The sequence below is a fragment of the Vanacampus margaritifer genome, chromosome 18, assembly GCF_051991255.1.
Source record: "Vanacampus margaritifer isolate UIUO_Vmar chromosome 18, RoL_Vmar_1.0, whole genome shotgun sequence".
Taxonomy (NCBI): domain Eukaryota; kingdom Metazoa; phylum Chordata; class Actinopteri; order Syngnathiformes; family Syngnathidae; genus Vanacampus; species Vanacampus margaritifer.
Window position 1 is genome coordinate 2,818,107 of NC_135449.1, and position 20,220 is coordinate 2,838,326.

General features: G+C 41.6%; 1 protein-coding gene across 1 annotated transcript in view; it reads right to left on the reverse strand.

Moving 5' to 3' along the window:
* Positions 1 to 20,220, reverse strand: part of myo1d (myosin 1D) — a 41,165-nt gene that overhangs the window by 10,394 nt on the left and 10,551 nt on the right. The window contains exons 8-21 of the mRNA XM_077549750.1: positions 19,980 to 20,183; positions 19,748 to 19,893; positions 18,873 to 18,987; positions 18,616 to 18,786; positions 16,402 to 16,472; positions 15,962 to 16,036; positions 15,645 to 15,777; positions 14,683 to 14,849; positions 13,648 to 13,855; positions 7,107 to 7,330; positions 5,341 to 5,479; positions 4,592 to 4,696; positions 4,396 to 4,509; positions 1,201 to 1,355 (exon numbers count right to left, since the gene is read on the reverse strand). Of these exons, the coding sequence (XP_077405876.1) occupies positions 1,201 to 1,355; positions 4,396 to 4,509; positions 4,592 to 4,696; positions 5,341 to 5,479; positions 7,107 to 7,330; positions 13,648 to 13,855; positions 14,683 to 14,849; positions 15,645 to 15,777; positions 15,962 to 16,036; positions 16,402 to 16,472; positions 18,616 to 18,786; positions 18,873 to 18,987; positions 19,748 to 19,893; positions 19,980 to 20,183 (2,027 nt within the window). The remainder of the gene's footprint in view (positions 1 to 1,200; positions 1,356 to 4,395; positions 4,510 to 4,591; positions 4,697 to 5,340; positions 5,480 to 7,106; positions 7,331 to 13,647; positions 13,856 to 14,682; positions 14,850 to 15,644; positions 15,778 to 15,961; positions 16,037 to 16,401; positions 16,473 to 18,615; positions 18,787 to 18,872; positions 18,988 to 19,747; positions 19,894 to 19,979; positions 20,184 to 20,220) is intronic.

The following is a 20,220-nucleotide window of genomic DNA, read 5'->3' on the forward strand; positions in this document are numbered from 1 at the left end:
CCGCTTTTTACATAATGTGAAAAAAAAAAAAAAAAAAAAAAAAGAACGTGAAGGTCCGTTTGTCTCAGAAGGACACTTGAAGGTTAATACTGTGCGTGGTGACACCGTGAAAATAATTACGCTGCCTCTCGGAGATCATGGCACACACGGGCCATCAGACTAACACACACACACACACACATATATGCCTGCGTGTCAAAGTGACGGATGAGGGAGCGCGAAGAGCTATTCCTCATTGAATTGACATTAATCCACAACAGTCTTCGCAGCTTTTTATTCGTCTACATGTTGCTTTACCGTTTGTGTTCAAATATTTGTTTAACGAGTTCTAAACACCACGCTACAGATGCTGTTCCACATACGTTTGTTAATTTGACACATTATCTGTAAATAAAACAATTTCTATTATTTTAGTTTTTTTTTTTTTTTGGGGGGGGGGGGGGTTTTCCATAAAAAAATCATAAAAAAAAAAGAAGCAAAACTTGTTATGAATAATGTTATGAATTATTTTCTTTTTCTATAGGCAAAAAAAGATTTCTTTTAACTCATTCCCTCCCTGCCATTTTCCCCGATTTCCCTGTTTTACTGGAAGGTCCACAAAATATTCAGTTCTTTTGCTATAAAAATATGCAACTTACCAAAAGAAAGATTAGAGTCTCTTCTTTCATCAGGGAAAAATTTTGCAGCAATTAGCATTAGAATATAGCTAAGTCTTATCATCATTCACAAACCTGTTGAAAACACTGGCAAAAAGAGCTTGTTGCAACACGGCTGTCGGCTGATCTCTTATACTCTGCTGCCACCTGCTGGCCGTTTTTTTGTAATAACTACCATTGCTTTAAGCAATCTCGTCACGTCAGAGTATGTATCCAAAGCCTTCTGTATGCGCTAGCATAAAAAACAAAAATATATATAAATACGTTTTTGGGAGTGAAGGTCAAAGTACTAAAAAAACGTATTTACATGTTTTTGGGTTTGAATGAGTTAAGGCCATTACACCCAATCAGAGCTCTAAGGTACACTGAAAAAAAAAGGCACACAATAATATCATCTGGATCCAGAAACATATTTGAATATGTTATGATGAATATATGATGATCACTTAGAAAAATGTATCTGGAGCCAGATGATGTCATTTCACTACCAGAATGAAACTTTCCCAGGGCGTTGGCCAGCAAATGGGCATGTTGGCCATCTTACCTCTTAAAGTGGCTGAGCAGGGCCCCCACCAGCTCACCGATGCGGTTCTCGTTGGCGGGCACCAGGCCCTGCAGGCACACCACCATGTCTCGGCTGTCCTTGGTGTGGAAAACCACCAGCTGGTCTTTGCCCGGCGACACGCTCATGCCCGTGACCTGCCAGACAAATTAGCAAAAATGACATTCAAAGTGAGCAACTTATATCTTTGTCAAGGCAGAATGTTGTCCTGCAGGTGTCGTGTCGAGCGAGCGGCGCGATGCTGCGAAGATGATGTCTTTACCGCGCTGTCAAATTGAGTCGAGAAGGGGGAAAATAATCCATCAAAGTCAAAGCGGGTAAAGATTTATTGAAGTGCCTCCCGCCCCAGGGGAACGGTCAAATGTTCTTTTAATCAAAAGCAGCAGGACCCAAACAATTAGTTTGACTTATGCATTTTTAAAGACGCAGGCGGAAAAGGACGATAAGCGGCCTGGAGCTTCTGTTGTTGCAATTGCGCTTCATCTCACTTGCTGTTTATTTCGCTGCAACTGTAGTTTATGAGTGCGCCGCCTTCGGAGTTTTTTCCCAAGCCGCGAGCCGCCGCTTTGTCAGATATGCCGTCGCTCGAGTCAAGTGGGGGGAAAAGTAACAATGGCGCCTTTACGAGCGTAGCTGAACACACACATACAAAATGAACACACTCACAAGGAGCTGCTGCTAACGCTAACAAACAACTGATTGACCACGCCCCTTAAAGGCACACATCCAATATGCGGACTTTCCAGCTTTTTTTTTTTAGAAAAGCAGTTTATTTCTTTTCATTCTCTTTTAACTCTTTGACTGCCAGACGTTTTCAGAAAAGGGATGCCGTGGGTGCCAGCCGATTTTAAGCATTTTGACTGATCTTTCAAGGTCCATAGAAAATTATGTGTTTGGACTATGGAAACACACATACTGCCAAAACAAGATTGGACTCTCATCTTCCATCAGAAAAAAAAAGTTTGTTTCTACCTTATTCCGTTTTTGAGTAATCAACAATAGAAAATGGTTAGTTTCACCTGTTTTGAAAAAAAAAAAACGTCTTTTAACGTCTTTGGCACTCCTCCATAGGATTTTACGAAACGTTATTTAACGTTTTTGGCAGTCAAAGAGTTAATATGCTTTATTATGGTGTGGGCCAAAAGTGTTACGATCCCTCGCAATTATTAGCGCCACATTGACTTTATTTTTGAAGGCTTAATTGCAGGGCAGCCCGCTTGGCTGCTACTAACGAGTTGCTAAATGATACTTTCTTGATTTGTTTTTTCTCGCCTTGATCCACTAAATCACTTTTGATCCGCCGAATGAAGCCGCGGCGGCCACTCGTCTGTCCGGCCATCTGTTTAATTGTCTCTCCGCAGGACACCACATGTTGACGAGGGGCTGGCTGGGCGCGATCATCCTTTTGGCGCGGGGAGGACAACTGAATGTGCTGACCTTTATTTCCCCCCTTTTTTTTTTAAAGCTACAAACATACACTTGCCATCTGAAGTAGGGTTATTTTCCGCCTGAATGGAGTTTATACATTTTATTTTTTTTAATATATATTTTTTTAAATTTTGTATTTTTTTTTTTAAATATTTTTGGTCTAAAATTTTAGGTTTTCTATTTTGTTGACGTGACATGGTGATTACAAACCTGCACTTTTTAACTTACTTTTTTTTTTTATTAACTTGACACTGTAGCACTTTGAGATTTCATTGGAAATGTAAAATGCATTACAAACAAAAATTTATAATTTTTATATTTAGCTCTTTGACTGCCAAAAACGTTAAATAAAAAAAGGAGGAGTGCCAAAGACGTTAAAAGACGTTTTTGTTTGTTTTTTTCAAAACAGAGGTGAAACTAACCATTTTCTATTGTTGATTACTGAAAAACGGAATAAGGTAGAAACAAACTTTTTTTTCTGATGAAAGATGAGAGTCCAATCCTTTATTTGGTAGTATGTGTGTTTCCATAGTCCAAACACATAATTTTCTGTGGACCTTGAAAGATCAGTCAAAAATGCTTAAATCGACTGGCACCCACGGCATCCCTTTTCTGAAAACGTCTGGCAGTCAAAGAGTTAATAAAAATATTTTATATAAAATATTCTATATAAAATATTTATTATTATTATTATTGTTATTAATTAGGTGTTTATTACAGTAGTTTACAGTACATTAATTGCTTCATTTTTCCCCCTCACTTCGCTCGAGGTGAGTCAGCGTTTGCACAAAGCGTAGTTGTAAAGCTGTAAATAAATTATTTTGGCTTTCTTTGTCTTGTTTTTGTTGTTTAAGGGTTTAAGGGTCACAAAAGCCAAAAATAAGCATCAAAGTCACTTTTTTGCCGGATGTTTTTTTTTTGGGGGGGGGGGGGGGGGGTCAGACACCTAGCCATGTTCTAATGCTGATTATTTAAACTAAACTAAGCGTTAATATAGGAAATTCTATAAATTTTTGAAGAGGACGTCAATTGCACGTACTTTTGCATCACCAAACTAAAATGGCCGTACACCAGGAAGTTACGGGAAGGTTAACGGCAGAAAAAAGGAAGCGGGACGAACGGGTACACGAGGAGATGAACGACTCTCCTCGAGAAACAGAAGGAGGAAGAGGAGAAGCGCCTCGCCGCCAGACATCAGCTGATCCGCTCGGTCGCTATGACGACGCCATCTCCTGGGAAGTTGGCATGACAACGGTGGGAAGGAAGCGGAGACAGTGCGGGGGGAGATGTATCAGGTGGGGGGGCGTGGGGGTGATTGGGGGAGGGCGGGTGTTGCTTATCGGAAGTGGGGGGAAGAAAGTTGGAAAGTCGCTGAGGCAGAGATGCTGCTCAGGTGATGATGTCATTGTGTTGTTTTTTTGCACAGGTGTTGAGGAGCTTGCTTAAAATAACTAAAATCACATCTTTTGGCCCCCGCACCCGACGCCATCTGTCGCGACTGCGGCTGTCTCCTGGCTCTCAGTTTCCCTCCCGCCAGGTGAAACCCTCATCCCTCATCCCCTTCAAATCTCAAGGAAAAGAGGTTAACCTATCTTTAGGTGCTTTTTTCAGCTTTTAGCTCAAATATGCTCGATAGCTAGCAAATATGTATGTTTTTATTTTATTATATTTTTTACCCTGGAACATTTATTTTTTTTTAAATCTATGTACGTTTTTTGTGGACTAAGTGATGAAATGAAAGAATCCTACGTTGTAAAGCGGGATGCTCTTCATGAGTTTGTACTGCTTGAGGGGGTCCATCTTGTACAGGTGTCGGTCGGTGATGAGCACAGCTCTGTCTTCCGCCTTGTTGAAGCGGTTGATCTGGGAACACAATCGCAGATGTTATCCTAGTCTGGTTTCCCCTAAAAAGAAAAACAAGGCGCAAAGGTGCTGAGGCCGCCACCTTGCGCACGTTGCACGCAAACAGGACCCGCATGAATTTGTCTTTGCGCTGCAGCTCGCTGGCGACCAACGCGAAGGACGCCGTGCTATCGGGGCTGTCTCGCTTCTGAAAAAAAAAGACACAACAAAGGCTCCATATGTATCAGAGTAATAACATGAAGTCAACAGATTCACAGTTGCTAGGTAGAATATATTTTCTATGAAATAACATCTAAGTTAGCAGTTGAATGTGAAGGCCACATTTTACTGTTAAAACTGACAGATGAAGACAATAATTTTTTACAATTTTATTTAAATTATTAATTGAATTATTAGAAGTCTTAAATTTAAGTCTTAAATTAAATTTAAATGACTTCACCAATTATTATTGAATAAAATAAAAAATATTAATTGTTATTATTATTACCTGCTATTATTATACTATATTTTTATTTTTGAATTTACAATAAATCAATTATCCAATAAATTTAATGAAACAAATCAACAAAAATATTTTTAAATTAACCACAAAATAATTCAATTTATCTGTAATTCAGATACTCTTAATAAAAAATAGTTACAAAATTAAAAATAAATAAATGCAATAAAATAATAATAATAATTATTAATTATTATTACTAATTATTAAAAAAAAAAAAAAAAAAAATTTGGGATGCTGCAGTAAACCACAAATAGCTAAACTCACAAATAGCGACCCGCGACCAAGCAGGGTTTCACTGTATTATCTCAGAGAGCAGTCGAACAACTTACCAGGTAATTTCCTTCCCAGGCTCTCTGCAGCCCGAGGTCAACCCTGTGGTCCTTCAAGGCCTCCAGGCAGGCCACCTTCGCCTTCACCTGCAGAGTCTCCTCTGCATTAAGGCCTTTGATCAGCGTCCATGCCCACCACCTGCAGAAGGGGGAAAAGGGCAAAAAACAAACAAAAAAAAAAACCACCTTATTAGAGCAGTGGAAAATCGACCCCGAGTGGACTCCTCTATCGTCTCCGGGGGAGGGGGAAGTTCTCGTTGAGCAAACCGCCGTCAGGATGAAAGGAAGCGATGGGTTTTTTGGAGGATGCAGGGAATAAAAGAAAAAAAAATCCATTCTCAGTGTGAGCAGAAGGAAACATGCTTCAAAGGGCCGCATCTGGATGAGAAACAAGACCTGAGGCCTTGTCAGTCTCCAGCGGTTCGCGGGTCAAATCCAAGGCTGCCAGGTTTGGAAAAACACCGATTGAGAGGCCACGCTGGCTGGCCGCGCTTACTTGGAAGCACATTTTCTGTTTTTAGACTGCTTGAAATCACAAGTAAACAGCCAAAACGGTTATTTCATTTGTCCAATTTGAAAACGAAATGTGCTTATGATTATTAAAATTATTGATTCTAAAATAGCTGATAAACCTAATAAGTGTTTTTGGGGTGTCACCAGCAGGTTACACAGTAAAATAACAGCAAAAAGAGTAAGAAGAACAAATGGATGTTCATATTTAGTTTCAGAGGTCCCTGAAGGCAACGTATGGTAAGACGGTGGTTAATGGACAGCCAGGAAGTGCAAATGCAGTGAGCGCTAGCTTAGCCTGGAGCTACATGCGCGACCGCAGAGATCTCCTTTGTTGTTTCCTAATAAACCTTCTGGAAAGAAGAAGTAGCAGCAGCAGCAGCCAGATCTATAAAAAAGGAACCAGAGCAGGAGTGCAGGAGTGCAGGGGGCGGAGCTACATGGTTGTCAGCCTCTTGCCACCCCCATACCAAAGGTAACATTTTGGTATCCCTGATTTTTTTTTCATATGATTATTAGTTTTAATGTTATAGTTGTTTATATTATTATTATTATATATATATTTTTTGAAATTATATTTATTCATTATAAAATCGCCCTGGCCACCCCAATAAAAGTTTTCTGGCAACGCTCCAGTAGATACACTTTTGTGCTCAAGGGCCAAATATAATTTTTTTTTAACGGACATGTATTTATACTTATTAACTCTTTGACTGCCAAAAACGTTAAATAACGTTTAGTAAAATCCTAGGGAGGAGTGCCAAAGACGTTAAAAGACGTTTGTTTCAAAACAGAGGTGAAACTAACCATTTTCTATTGTTGATTACTGAAAAACGGAATAAGGTAGAAACAAACTTTTTTATTTCTGATGAAAGATGAGAGTCCAATCTTTCATTTGGTAGTATGTGTGTTTCCATAGTCCGAACACATAATTTTCTGTGGACCTTGAAAGATCAGTCAAAAATGCTTAAATCGGCTGGCACCCACACGGCATCCCTTTTCTGAAAACGTCTGGCAGTCAAAGAGTTAAAAATTTATCTTAACACATCCACCCATCTATTTATTTATTTCATAAATTTTCTATAGAAAAACCTATTCCGGGTCAAGGTGAGCTAGAGCCAGGTGAAAGGCAATTTTAGGATTTTTTAAAATTTTTTTTTTTTACAGTACTTTTGATATAAATGCTCTGTCAGCCAAATAGGCCGTAATCTGGCCCCCGTGCCATATTTTGCCCACCATTGGACTAGCACATGTACCTGTTATAAATGTTCCTGAGCGCCTCTTCGAACTTGCGCAGCACTTTGGGCGGCGAGGGCCACTTGATGTGCCGGCCGCGGTCCTTCATGGAGCGCACGTTGCGGAAGCGGCGGTTCAGCTCGCGGATGTAGGACTTGACCTTGTAGTGGCGGTAGGCCTGCAGGATGACCAGGCCCGCCCGCATGCGCCGGTACTGGATGCGGGCGATGGTGCCCCTCCACACCTGGAGATGCAACCCCGACAAAAACAGATGAGTGTCTACAGGGTCTACTTTCAGGCTAACCAGACCGGCCGAGTGGCTGTTAACATGAATATTCAAATGCAGCAGCACCCTCGGGTGTCATAACATTCCATCAATTTCAAAGCCCGATCAGCACAACCATTATCGGGTGCACTGCTTGCTTGTTTAAGTCAGTTCACACTATTAGAAAAGCCGCGTGAACATGTTTTGATGTGTTTTATTAAATTTGCAGTGCAAAATTATAAAAGGGGAATAAAAAGGAAACTATTTTGTGTCCAGAAATGATCAAAACGGGTACATAATGTATAAAATGGACTGTAAAAATTTCTTTCTTTCGCCTGTGTGTGTGTAAAAATAAAGCAGCAGATGAAATAACATTTAATGCTGAATCCGGCGCAAAGTCATGATCGAGATCATGAATATTTCATGCATTGGGGGCGCGTGTCTGCGGGGGGGGGGGGGGGGGGGTGTGTGGCTGACGGCAAGAAGGAAGCACATTACCAGCACATGAATAATAAAAATGCGCAGGAGGTGGTCTTCACCTGACGAGCTCGCCGCCATAATTGGAGGGGAGGAGGATAAGTCACGCCGCAGCACAAGTTGCCAACGGCTAATTTGTCTCATTCCCGGCATTGTTAATTATCTTGGGCGAGATGAGGTCCGCCGCATTGACAAGTGGGAATTCAGCTTTTAAAGGAGACATTATCAGTGTGCTTAAAGGGGAAGTCAACCCCCATTTTTTGGGGGGACAATATGTTTGTATGGAGCCTCATTGGTCTAAATATGGTATTGTTGTTAATATTGCGTTAGAGGAATGAGTTAACTCTTTGACTGCCAGACGTTTTCAGAAAAGGGATGCCGTGGGTGCCAGCCGATTTAAGCATTTTTGACTGATCTTTCAAGGTCCACAGAAAATAATGTGTTTGGACTATGGAAACACACATACTACCAAATTAAAGATTGGACTCTCATCTTTCATCAGAAAAAAATGTTTGTTTCTACCTTATTCCGTTTTTCAGTAATCAACAATAGAAAATGGTTAGGAACACCTCTGTTTTGAAAAAAACGTCTTTTAACGTCTTTGGCACTCCTCCATAGGATTTTACTAAACGTTATTTAACGTTTTTGGCAGTCAAAGAGTTAAGCAGAAAAATGCAGCCGTTTTTTTCCATCTCAGGGGGCGGCCATTTTGCCACTTGCTGTGGACTAAAGATGACATCACAGTTGCTCAGGGCTCAGGCAACGGCCAATCACAGCTCACCTGTTTTCTGAAGCCGAGCTGTGATTGGTCGTTACCTGAGCCTTGAGTGAAGTCATCTTCAGTTGACAGCAAGTGGCAAAATGGCCGCCCCTTGAGATGGATAAAAATGGCTGCATTTGGATTCATAACTCTTATTCCACAAATGTAATATTAATCCGAAATGTCATGTTTAAACTAGTGAGGTCACATATAACATATTACTGTCAAGAAATGTTTACGGTTGACTTTCATTTGAATAATTTCAAACGGTTCCAAGATGTCGCAATATGTGGCATGCTTTTGTCAAATTACGCCCAGGCTCAATAATCATAGGCATATTTCACCAGCATGGTGAAATTGGCTCATTTCATAGTGGTAGAAAAAATAAATAAATAATTCATTTCTGATTTCATTTCAATGGGGTCACCGAACAGTCAAGACACCACTGTATTAAAATTTGACAAAAAAAAGCCTTGGGGGAGTTCGAAGCTCTCTCGACCAGCACGGAACGACGCAAGTCAGAACCCGGCATTATGACGTGTGCCTGCATGAGCGAGAATTGAATGCCTGCTGCACTGCGCTGCTCCGCGTGTATCCAAGCAGATCGCTAATTAAAGCCAAGCGCTGTGGGAAGTGAGAGGGGGGAGGAGCAGGGGGTCAATTGCGGGGGAGGAGGAATCAAATAAAAGAGCATCAAGTGACAATAAATCACATCACCGCTGACAAAAAAATGTTCTCATTATGGTGTAAATGTGTGTGTGTGTGTGGGGGGGGGGGTTGTCGGGGGGGGTTCTCACGCTCCAACATGGCGGCGGCAAGACAACAACACCCTGGGGACAGGTGGGGATATAAAACAGGCTCCAAATAAGACGGCCAGACAGAGCAGCCCTGCAGACCTGCGGCAATAAAAGTGAGTGCTTTTCCTGCACCCTTGTCAGGATTTACAAGACCATCAGAGACCAATAGGAAGAAAATGAATTGACCACCGACGCATTAGAGATGTCCGTTTGTAACAAAACAGGCTTACACAAATGTATCGAAAAGATTTCCACTTGTTTTTAACTGTACATGAAAAACAGATCTTGTGGTGACATAATGCTGCACGGCTCCCGCAGAGGGAAAAGTTAACAGACATCGTAGTATCGATTTGTGACTAAATATGAAATTGACCATATTTGGACCGGACATAAATTTGCTAATTTTGCTTTGACAAGTTCTTTTTACTTAAAATGAATTTATCAGGCAAGGTCATTGTTCTTATTTTAAGATACTTATTACTTAATTATCTTATTTGATCAAGCAGTCTTGGCATTGAGTGTTAACAGTTTTAAGTGCTGTGAGGCTTAAAAACAAGCATTTTCCATATTTTAAGATGACAACTAACCAACATCAAAGGCCCTGTACTGGGGTTTCATAAATTGAATTTTCTTAGTTTAAGATTTTGCATAATCTAGTGATAAGATAAATGGAAAAAATACAAGTATGAAAACAATCAGGCAAAAGTGCAATATAGCTTAAGTGGTTCGTTTCGTTATATTTACTAAGTTTACTATTATTTTCTTATTTTTCAAAATCTTTCCAGGTAAATTTAAGTAAAATGTTCTTGTTCTAATGGCAGATAAAAATGAGCTTTTTTTAAGTAATAATTTTCTTATTTTACTGTATATATATATATATAAATTTTCTACTGTCCTTTTTGCAGTGTGCTAAAAAAATACTTGTGTATTTTAAGAAAATATTCTATTGATTACAGCTTGAAAAAAAGAAAACATCACTTGTTTTTAGTCTAAAAATACTATTTTCCAGACCGCTGTTGTTGATAAGGGCCTAGTATTGTTTTCTTATTTTTCAAAATCTTACAGGTAAATTTAAGCAACATTTTCTTGTTCTGTTGGCAGATACATTTGCTTATTTGAAGTAATACATTTCTTATTTTACTTTATATTTTTCTGAACTTTTCTACTGCCCTTTCTGTGTATAGTGCGCGGGACGCGTCTGCTTTGGCGGCCATTGTGAAAGGGGCTACTGAGGAGTGTGACCATTGCCCCGCCCACTCACTCCACTGACACACTTCACTGCGGCCAGGGGGGGGGGGGGGGGTGGTCGTCCTCAGGGAATATCGAGCTTCATTTTCCTAGCAACGAGCTGCAGGGAGCAACGGGGGAGGCGAGTTTGTGACACACTTTTGGCCAGGCGGGGAGCACTGCGGTTATGATAGCAATCGATCCATCGGGAGCTTCGCCGTGTGTGCAAACACACTTTCGTGATACAGTAGTGACGTATTTGCCAACAAAGCGATGCTTTGTCTATCGACTAGACAACATCGACAGGCCATCAATTCAGGATACACGTTTACTTCTGGCATTTTTGTGCAAGCCGTGAGATTTTCCCCCAATGTAAAATAAGTGCAATAAAGGTTGGTGACGTGGTTCGGATGAGGGCTAAAGCGCATGTAGTCTCGTGTCAAGTCTCCCCTCGAGCTGGATTTGACTTCCCAATCTACTGAATAAGGACGCCATTTTGCGAAGGAGAAGACAACGATAGGAAATAAAAAAAAAAGAGTCTTGGCCACACTGACAGCTGATGCCCTGAGAGCGCAGGACAGGAGAAAAGGCTTTGGAAAGCAATTAAGGCGGCGGGGGCAGAGAATTCCCGAGGGGAATCTTTGGTCTCGCTGCTTTGACAGGCACACACTTACTGGGATGTGGTCTGATGCGCTGGAATTTATGAAATATTCATTTGGTCACGTGGGGAGGAAATGGAGCTCATGTCAGTGGGCCTTTCTTGACTTGTGTGATTGTTCCAAGTGGGAATGATTTGGGAATGACTAATTTGCATAATAACTCATTCACTGCCATCCATTTGCACTGAAGCAACCCCCTTCGCTCCAGGCTGTTTTACTGGATTTTGGCTGATTTTGCAGGGCTTACAGAATATTGTGTTTTATTCCTATAAAAGCATGGAGTCTACCAAAAGAACAATTGGAGTCTCTTCTTCCATCAGGAAACAAAGTATATTTCTATCCATTTCCGTTTTGCAGCAATTTGCATTAGAATACAGCTAAGTTTCATCATTATTGGGAAGACAACTTGTTGCAACATGGCCCTGGTTGATCTCTTATACTCTGCTGCCACCTGCTGGCCGTTTTTGTAATAACTACCATTCTTCAAGCATCCCTCTTCAGTTCAGAGGCTGCATCAAAGTCTTCTGTAAGCTTAAAAAAAAAAAACCCATTAAGAAACGTATAAATACGTCTTTGGGAGCATATTAATATTTAAAATAGGGCAGTGTGCAAAAGTGACATCAGCCCGGGATCAAGCTTGCCCATATTTGGAAGTGCTTGCGTGACTGTCAACCAGGAAGTAACATGCAGGCTTTTTCCTCTGGTTGGTCTATTTCTGTTAGCGCTCTGAAATCACTCCGCCAGCATCTTGTTTTTCCTCAGATTTTTGCTGAAATACTAAATTATTGGCATTTTTGTGCTCTTTCCATAACGCTGTAAAATGCCACAAGATGAGGTCAGCTCCACATAGACTAATATTGCAAGTGGAAGTAACTTTTAGTCGCATGTGCATGTACACATGCACTTGAAAGTGAAACTAATCCGTCTTATTTCTAAACAGAGGGTTTACTATAGGACACTTTTAAAAGACATCCAAGTGTGGCTGCTGTCCTCTGATGTTTGCTTTGCTTGCAAAGACGCCACAATTCCTGCGGGTGTTCCCTTTGCCATCAAAGTTCGTTCTCCCTGGGAGACACGTGATAGGACCGCGTTGGAAGGGAGGAGGAGGAGGAGGAGGACGTGGGATGGGAGATCAAATGGATCAATACGTGAAGGTCAACCGATCAATTGGCTTCAGAAGCTAATTTGAACACGTTCTTAGGGTAGGCAACATGAAGGAATCTGCCAAAGTGATTCCGATGGAAACGGGCTGAATTGCAAATAAAGAGTTGACACGTGCGTGTGTGTGTGTGTGTGTCAGTCGAGACGGAATCACGAAGGGAGCATCCAGGCGAGTTGCAGCCTCCGCTTGACAGACAAAGTCGTGTTCCTTCTGTCAACACGGTTTGATTCGCGTGCGGTTCACGTAGAACGCTGCCATGTCAAGGCATTGCCGACACGTGACGGGCTGACAAAATGTCCGCCTGACGTGTACAAAACGATGGAGGACCAAAACTGCCAACATTAAAAATTTATAAATGACTAAATAAATAAATGAATGAATAAAAGTGAAAATAAAAAACGGATATCCATCTATCCATCCATTTTTTTTAACCGCTTGTCTATAAAAAAAAAATATTCAAAAATTAAATACAAAAAATAAATATAAATGGAGATAGAAACAACAAAATATATATCCCTAAATAAACAAAAGTAAAAATAAATAAAAATAATACAAAAATGAGATTAGAAAATAAATAAATACAAAAATAAATATATAAATTGAATTAAATATAAATCAATCAATAAAAATGCTCTGCTCTCACTCACATTTATTTATTTCATGTTGGAGACACTGTCAGGACAAAATATTATTCAAATGAGGGGGCGGCTCTAAACGTGTCTTGGGATTGGACTAAACTGCCTTTCAATGGTCGAGTGAGCAGGTCGGCGAACAAGGAAGTAAATGAACTAAAAAAAAATGTGAGCAGAGCAGAGCGTTTTTATCTATTAATTGATATTTAATTCTATTTATATACACCAGTATTTATTTCAACATTTCTATTTACATTTATTTTTTGAATCTATTTTTTTTATTTATTCATTTACTTAGAGAGAGATATATTTTGTTGTATTTTATTTTTGAATCATATTTTTCTATCCGTTTTTTTTTAAAACTTTTATTCAATTATTTAGTCATTTATTTTTAATGTTGGCAGTTTTGACCCTCCATACAGAACAAGTAGTAAACACGAACATGTCCCTCTGTACTGGCGATGGCAGACAAATGCAAGAGGTGGTGATATATTAACACCAGTCCTAAAACCATCGTAGCCAATTATACGGCTGAAAAAAGTGGAAAAGAGCGTCGGGACGCAATCTGCATCGCACCCTCACCTTCTGCAGTAAGAGGACGATCCTCTGGAGCATGACGGTGCGCTTCTCCTCCAGGCTGAAAAGCGTGCGCGGCGTACGCACAAACACTTTGGTCTTGCCGTAGGCCACGTCGTCCTCAAACCGGCAGCTCTGCAGGAGCTTCTTGACCGCGTCCTTGTCTGAGGGAAGGTCGTGGTTGGGCCACGTGAACTCCGAGATCAACTTGTACCTGCGGGGTGGGACGCAAGATTAGGAACACGGTACGATATTATGAATTTCAACACGTCATGTTTATGTCATTGCGGCCCCTGAGGATGTTTTTATACATGATAAAAAAAAATCACTTCCAAAGCAAAAGTGAAATAAGTTTCTTCTTGCATGCAATATTTCAAACCATCAGAAAAAAAATGTGTGGGAATCTTTTATGGGCATATTTCTAAAAATGTGCACGAGCAAGCCCTTGTGTAATTTACATAATCCCGCTCGTATAAAACAAGGCCAGCTCTTCAAAAAGGGGCAAGAAAAAGGGCCTGTAAAATGGACTATAACGTCCTATCTATGAGGTCTTTTATGAAGACACCTGGGAGCTGTTTAAAAATAGAGAAACACATAATTAGTCTCCTTTACTAGATACAAATCAGCCTTAGCCATCTCGTTTACAGTGCCTATGTGAATGATAGCGCCCTCAAACGAGCACAGGGGCCGCTTTCCTCGCAACAAGACGTGTGATTCATAACCGCTTCGAGTCCACAGCAGCCAAACGATGACATCACTTGACACCACAAACAAAATCGGCCACCCCGCAAGACAGCATCTTGAAAACATCCGACACGTTCTTTTCCTCGACATTTGGCGCGCCGAGTCAATGCTTAAGCTGTGATGTAATAGATGTGACCTAATGCTGTGTGGACAGTGGGTGAGTGTAACAGATGGCGAACGAGACAACAAGTGTGCTTACGTGTCAAAGCAGTCAGATTATGCATCTTCCATCGGTTCAAACTGCAATTAACTGCAATGTTTTGCAATAGTGGGGCAAAAAACGAATTTTTTTTTTACCTGTGCAGGAATCTCGGGTACGTCTGTCTGTAGGCAAAGCCGGCGCGCCGCACCCGAACGTTCTCCAGAAGGCCCAGGTACTCCACCTGGTGGCGGCAACGCTCGCGCTCAAAGAGCAGCGGCGACTTGACGTCGTTGGGCTTGATGCAACGCACATAGTAGGGCTCCTGCACAGCGCGGCAGAAAATAAATCAAAGGTGTAAAAGTGTGAAAAAGGTCGAACCATGTTTGGGCCATCCATTGCTTTTGGAAAAAATAAAATAAACTGGCAGATGCACAAAGTACTGGAATGGCAACTTTGATCTGATCTTAATTTTTTCTGTTAGTGCACCATCTAGTGGCCGAATTGCATATGTTATTTGTCTGCTTAAAAACACTAAGACTTAGAACTAAGTGTTTTTTTTTAAAGAACTTCTGAATGTCCTAAAAAGCACTTAGGGCTGTAATTGTTACAAAATATATCCTGCCACTTGGTTTTAGGTGTTCACCACTAAACCAGTAGAGGGCAGTCATCCACTAAACATGCCCAGAAAAAGACAAGAATAAGAAGTTATTGATGTCATGTAGCTAACAGCTAGTTCTAGCCTTGTTTACTCGCGGAATAATGTTGAAGTATCATGTTTAAGTGACTTTTAAGACACTATTACATGTGTAATGTAGATATAATATGTAAGCGTGACCTAAATGGTAGTTAGTATTTGCCTTAAGCGGTAACAACTAGCGCACTAATGCTAATCACAATTGCTAAACATTTAGCATAGGTTCATTTTGTTGGTGTTTAAGAATGCTTATGTGTACAAAATAACTAATTATGAGTACTTATATCCACTTAATTCAATTTACGGATTAAAAAAATGGATAAAAAAAAAAAAGATTATCTGATGGAATAATCAATAGGATTTCGCCTTTCACAGTCAACCACGGGGAGAGGCGGCCATTTTTTTACACAAATGAGTCGCCACCTTGCTCGCCAAGTTCTCCACCAAGGAGATCATGGAGTTTTTGAAGAGCGTGGCGGCAGTGAGCGGCCGCTTGGTGACCTCTGTGATGCTCAGCTTGCCCTCGGGCCACATGGCCTTCAGCACCGGGTTGGAACTGGACGTGAGAAACAAAAAAATGGGAGAATGCTTGGTAAATTTGTCCGCAACGTGGCCATTTTTTTATTTTATTTCCAATTTTAACCTTCAAGTCCACGTAAGAAACCTGACTCGGCAAGTGTGACTTGCGGCAGCAGATAAATTATGGGGAGAAAAAAAGACGTGCGTGTAATGTGTCACACCTGTTATAGAGCAGCCTCTTGAAGTCCTGAAACAGAGTGTCTTTGTTCTTGTCGATGAAACCCACCACCGAGTAGCTGCGAAACGGAAAGAGGAGGGGAGGCAGGTAAGAAGCACAAACACATTTTCTACAAGTTAATCCTATTAAGTGAGTCCAGCTGAGCGATAGCAGGCGTGCTCTGGCGGCGCAAAGTAGCTGAGGGATCAATCAAGCCCCCCCCCCCCATGCAACACCCCCCACCCCCAGTGGGCACGGGGGGGGGGGGGGCTCTTAACCCGAGAGCGTTAAGAGGGCTTAGCATGTGTGATTTATTCATTTGAACGGTGTCCAGTGGCTTTAGGGATTGCCACCAAGCAATGATGATGTCATTTAAACACTTCTCCGTGAAAGTCGTTTTAACATGCGCGAGTGGAGTCAATCGCGTTAAACGTTAATACTCACACCACATCGCCGGCGTAGTGTCGGATGCGAAAGTCCCGGTCAAACTCCAAATTCTTGTCGGTCGGTGAGAGCTAAACAAAGACAAGAAATGCAGTATTTTGTTTATTTAACGATGGTGCGATTACGGTGAACGGCGATAGTCTGCAAAATATTGAAATTTACATAAACAGTGTGAAATCTGGGCCTTTCTAGTTGAACACATTTTTTTTTCTGTTTATGAATGGCAACAACTGGATAAGCAGGTTAATTACACCTTCTGCCACCTAGTGGAAGATCACGTAATTGTTCTGTTTATCTTTAACCCCTTCAGACCCACTTTTTTTTTTTGCTGGGCATTTTTGTTGTTTTCGTTTTACTGATTTGGACTCTTTTTCCCCACGTAAGAAAAACATGGGGAAACTTTTTGGGGTTATCTCATTTTTTTATTTGTTACAGTGGACGCCAGGATAGAATGGCTGTCATGTGTTGTAAATTTACCAAGTTTATATGTAACATTTTTAACATGAACATCATGCAAATCAACTTGCAATTGTGATTGGTTAGTTAAGATGCAATCATGAACCAGAAGTAAGCATGCTTAAATGAACACATATTTCAGTAAATAAACAGCCTAATCATTTTGGGGCAAATTACTAATAAATGAGGATTTTGTGCTGGTAATCCCGAATCTAAATCTAGATTGATTTAGATCCAACACGGCAAGTAATCCACACTGCACTGTAGCTACCAACGAGCTAAGATGACATCACCCTCTTTACTTCTTTTCCCAAAGCCAGCAGTGTTCACCCGAGTGCTAAAAGTTGTGCTGAACTATGCAGGAGAGCAAATCGCGCGAAACTGATTCACGGCTTCAGTGAAGCAGAAAGCGGCCGACTGGGATGAAGCCTGGGAGGAGAGCCGAAGTCTTCGAAACGGGGCATGAGAGAGCGCGAGGGAGAGAGACGGATGGTGGAGTGATGGGAAGAGACATCGCGGGGGGGGGGGGGGGGGAGTGTGGAAGTGGAGGTGTGATGGTTGGATAGAGGCCAGTCAACAAGGTTTCAATTATCAATTAATTTGATAGTCGATTACTTGTCAATTAATCCTAATTTAGAGGATTTGTATGCCAATGTACCACTGCATTAGCATTAGCATTAGCATTCGCAATTAGCGTGAACGAAAGCTGTCGTGAGGCCCATGAGTCGTGGTTGCCACCAGGCCTCGACTGAAACTGAAATAAACAAGGCTGGTGTGAAAGGCCAGAAGGCAACACGCAAACACACACTTGGCACCGGTGAGGTGTTTCAACAAACGTGTTGGCGTGATGGTGTGTATAGAAGGGAAAGTGATAAAACACGGTCAGAATAATGAGCACAGGAAGTAGGGAAGGGGGGGGGGGGTATCGACGCTAAGCAAAGAGGACACTTCAATGACATCAGGAGTAAGTCAGACTTCTTCAACAAGTGATTCTTTTTTTCCTTTTTTTTTTTTTTAGCTGTACATCATAAAAATAAATATTTAAACAAGCTAACCAATACATCTGAAAATGAATGATAAGTGCCACATACAGGCTAAATAACGTGGTTGGGAAACTCACACACAGCGTTCGTAGTGTGTGACGGGAGGTTGCGAAGTGAAAGGGGCGCGTGAGAGAAAAGTAACAAAAACACATCAGAGCGATGTGTCAGCCATGACAGGTGTACAGTACATGGTGACGATTGATGAGGTGCGTTTTGAGGGCCCTTTTTTTTTTTTTTTTTGAACTTGTAGTTGTAGAAAAGGCTGATAGCATAGCTTCATGTTGAGTGTCCATTGAGAGGTCCGCGTGAAGGGAGGGGCTGAAGGCATCTCAGGACGACAACAACAAACTAAATCCTAACATTAAATCTGCTTCATTGGACATTGAATTCTGCCTTTGTGGATGACCTTCCTGACAAGCAGATGTTTACCAAGCACTCATCTGCACTGCATCGCACCCTCCCACTGACGTCATCTATTGCGCTCTCTCGCGCTCTTCCTGACTTCTGCTGCCCTCTAGTGTCCACAAAGAAGATCGACAGCAGTTTAGTGTTGACGCCCCATGACCACATTAATTAGCTAAGTCGCCACCCGCTTTTATAAATGCTCAAAGGGGACCTTATTAAAATGATTTTTTTTTTTTTTTAATGACTAAAATATAGTTGAACAAACTACGGCCACAAGTGTCACTGAATACAAAGAGGGTTTGTTGAGTACCTTGCGACTGGTGTAGTGCGCGTGCTTGGCCAGCTTGTCATTGAGTCCCTGCAGGAAGAGCTCGTCGGTGACTTTGCCCACGTTCATGCAGGCTTCGTCCAGCACGGAGATGATGCCCTTATGCTGCTGCTCCACCAAGTCCACAATGATCTGATTGTTGAAGTAGTCGATCTGGCGGCCCGGCATGACAACAAACAAACAGGTTAGCGTTGTCGATATGTTAATTGTGCATCGGCGCGCAGGCGAGTGGAGCGTACGTGTTTCCACGGGATGCCCTCTCGCTGGTACTCCTCCTGCTCCTGTTTCAAGACCAGCTGGATGAAGAGTTGCTGCAGTTTCTCGTTGCAATAGTTGATGCAGAACTGCTCAAAGCTGACACAAGCAAACAAAAGAGCACGTTTTTGTGGAACTTGCTGAAAAACGTTTTCTTTTTTCTGTTTTTGTGCTCAGGCCATAGCCACATATGATATACAAATAGCAGGGATGTGATTTGACCAAAGTGAAATTATCTGAAAATTTAGCCGGGGGTCTGGGGGCCGCTGGCACCCAGCTAGGTCCAGGGCAGTGCCCTGGTGGGGGGACAAGGAGCTCATGGGTTTTCCGTGTTTTTAAGTACTTTCAATGCACTCACATGACAAAGAAATAGACAAAACAACAGCATAAATTTTCAATGTATATTGAACTATCCCATATAAAATGGCAGTTTTAGTCAACTCAAAATCAGTCACATTCAAAAACATTGGACTGCCTTTGCTTTTAAAAACTATCACTGAGAATATCATCATATCTAACTAATGTGATTACTAAGTTAACACATAAATAATGTTGAAGAGTTCAAATTTCATGAACAAATAATTGTATCATGACCAAATGAAAAGTAACTCATATTAGAGCATACCACAAATGTCTTTGTTATAGCAGAAGATGTTATCTGTCGGAGTCATGTGCATACACAATGAACTACTAAAAAAAATAAAAAAAATCGATTTTTTTTGGGGGGGATAAAAAAAGCGGAATTGCGCGAATTAGCGGAAAAATCACATCCCTGAAATAGTGTCATGGCGCCATCTGGTGGCAGGTAACCATATTGGCCTGCATCGGGAGTCAAGTATTGCTTCTGTCCATCTCAAACCTGTTATTCTGGAAGATCTCAAAGCCGTAAATGTCCAAAACCCCGATGACGGTGTTCTTCCCGTGAATCCTGGCGTTGTAGTCTTTCACCTCGATGATGTTGTTGATGCATCCCACGATCCAACAGAAGAGCCGCTCATACATGGCCTGGCGATGACGAGGACGATAAAGAGAAGCAGGTGAGCGGAGATTGGAAACAAAACAAACATGGTGAGCGTGTGACCCCGCGTCACCTTAGCGAGGGCTTCGCGCCCGTAGCAGGCTTCTTGCACCGTGTGCTGCTTCTCGATGATGTCGCGGCCCGTGGCCACCGTGCGGAACAGCAGAGCTTTCTCCACGTTTTCCTGCTTGGCGGACAGCAGATCGGCCATCACCGACACCGGCTTGGTGGTCTCGATCAGCGTCACGTCGCCGTCCATGCCAAAGGTCAAATTCCCCTGAGAGACAAGACAAATTTGAGTCCACAAATACTTT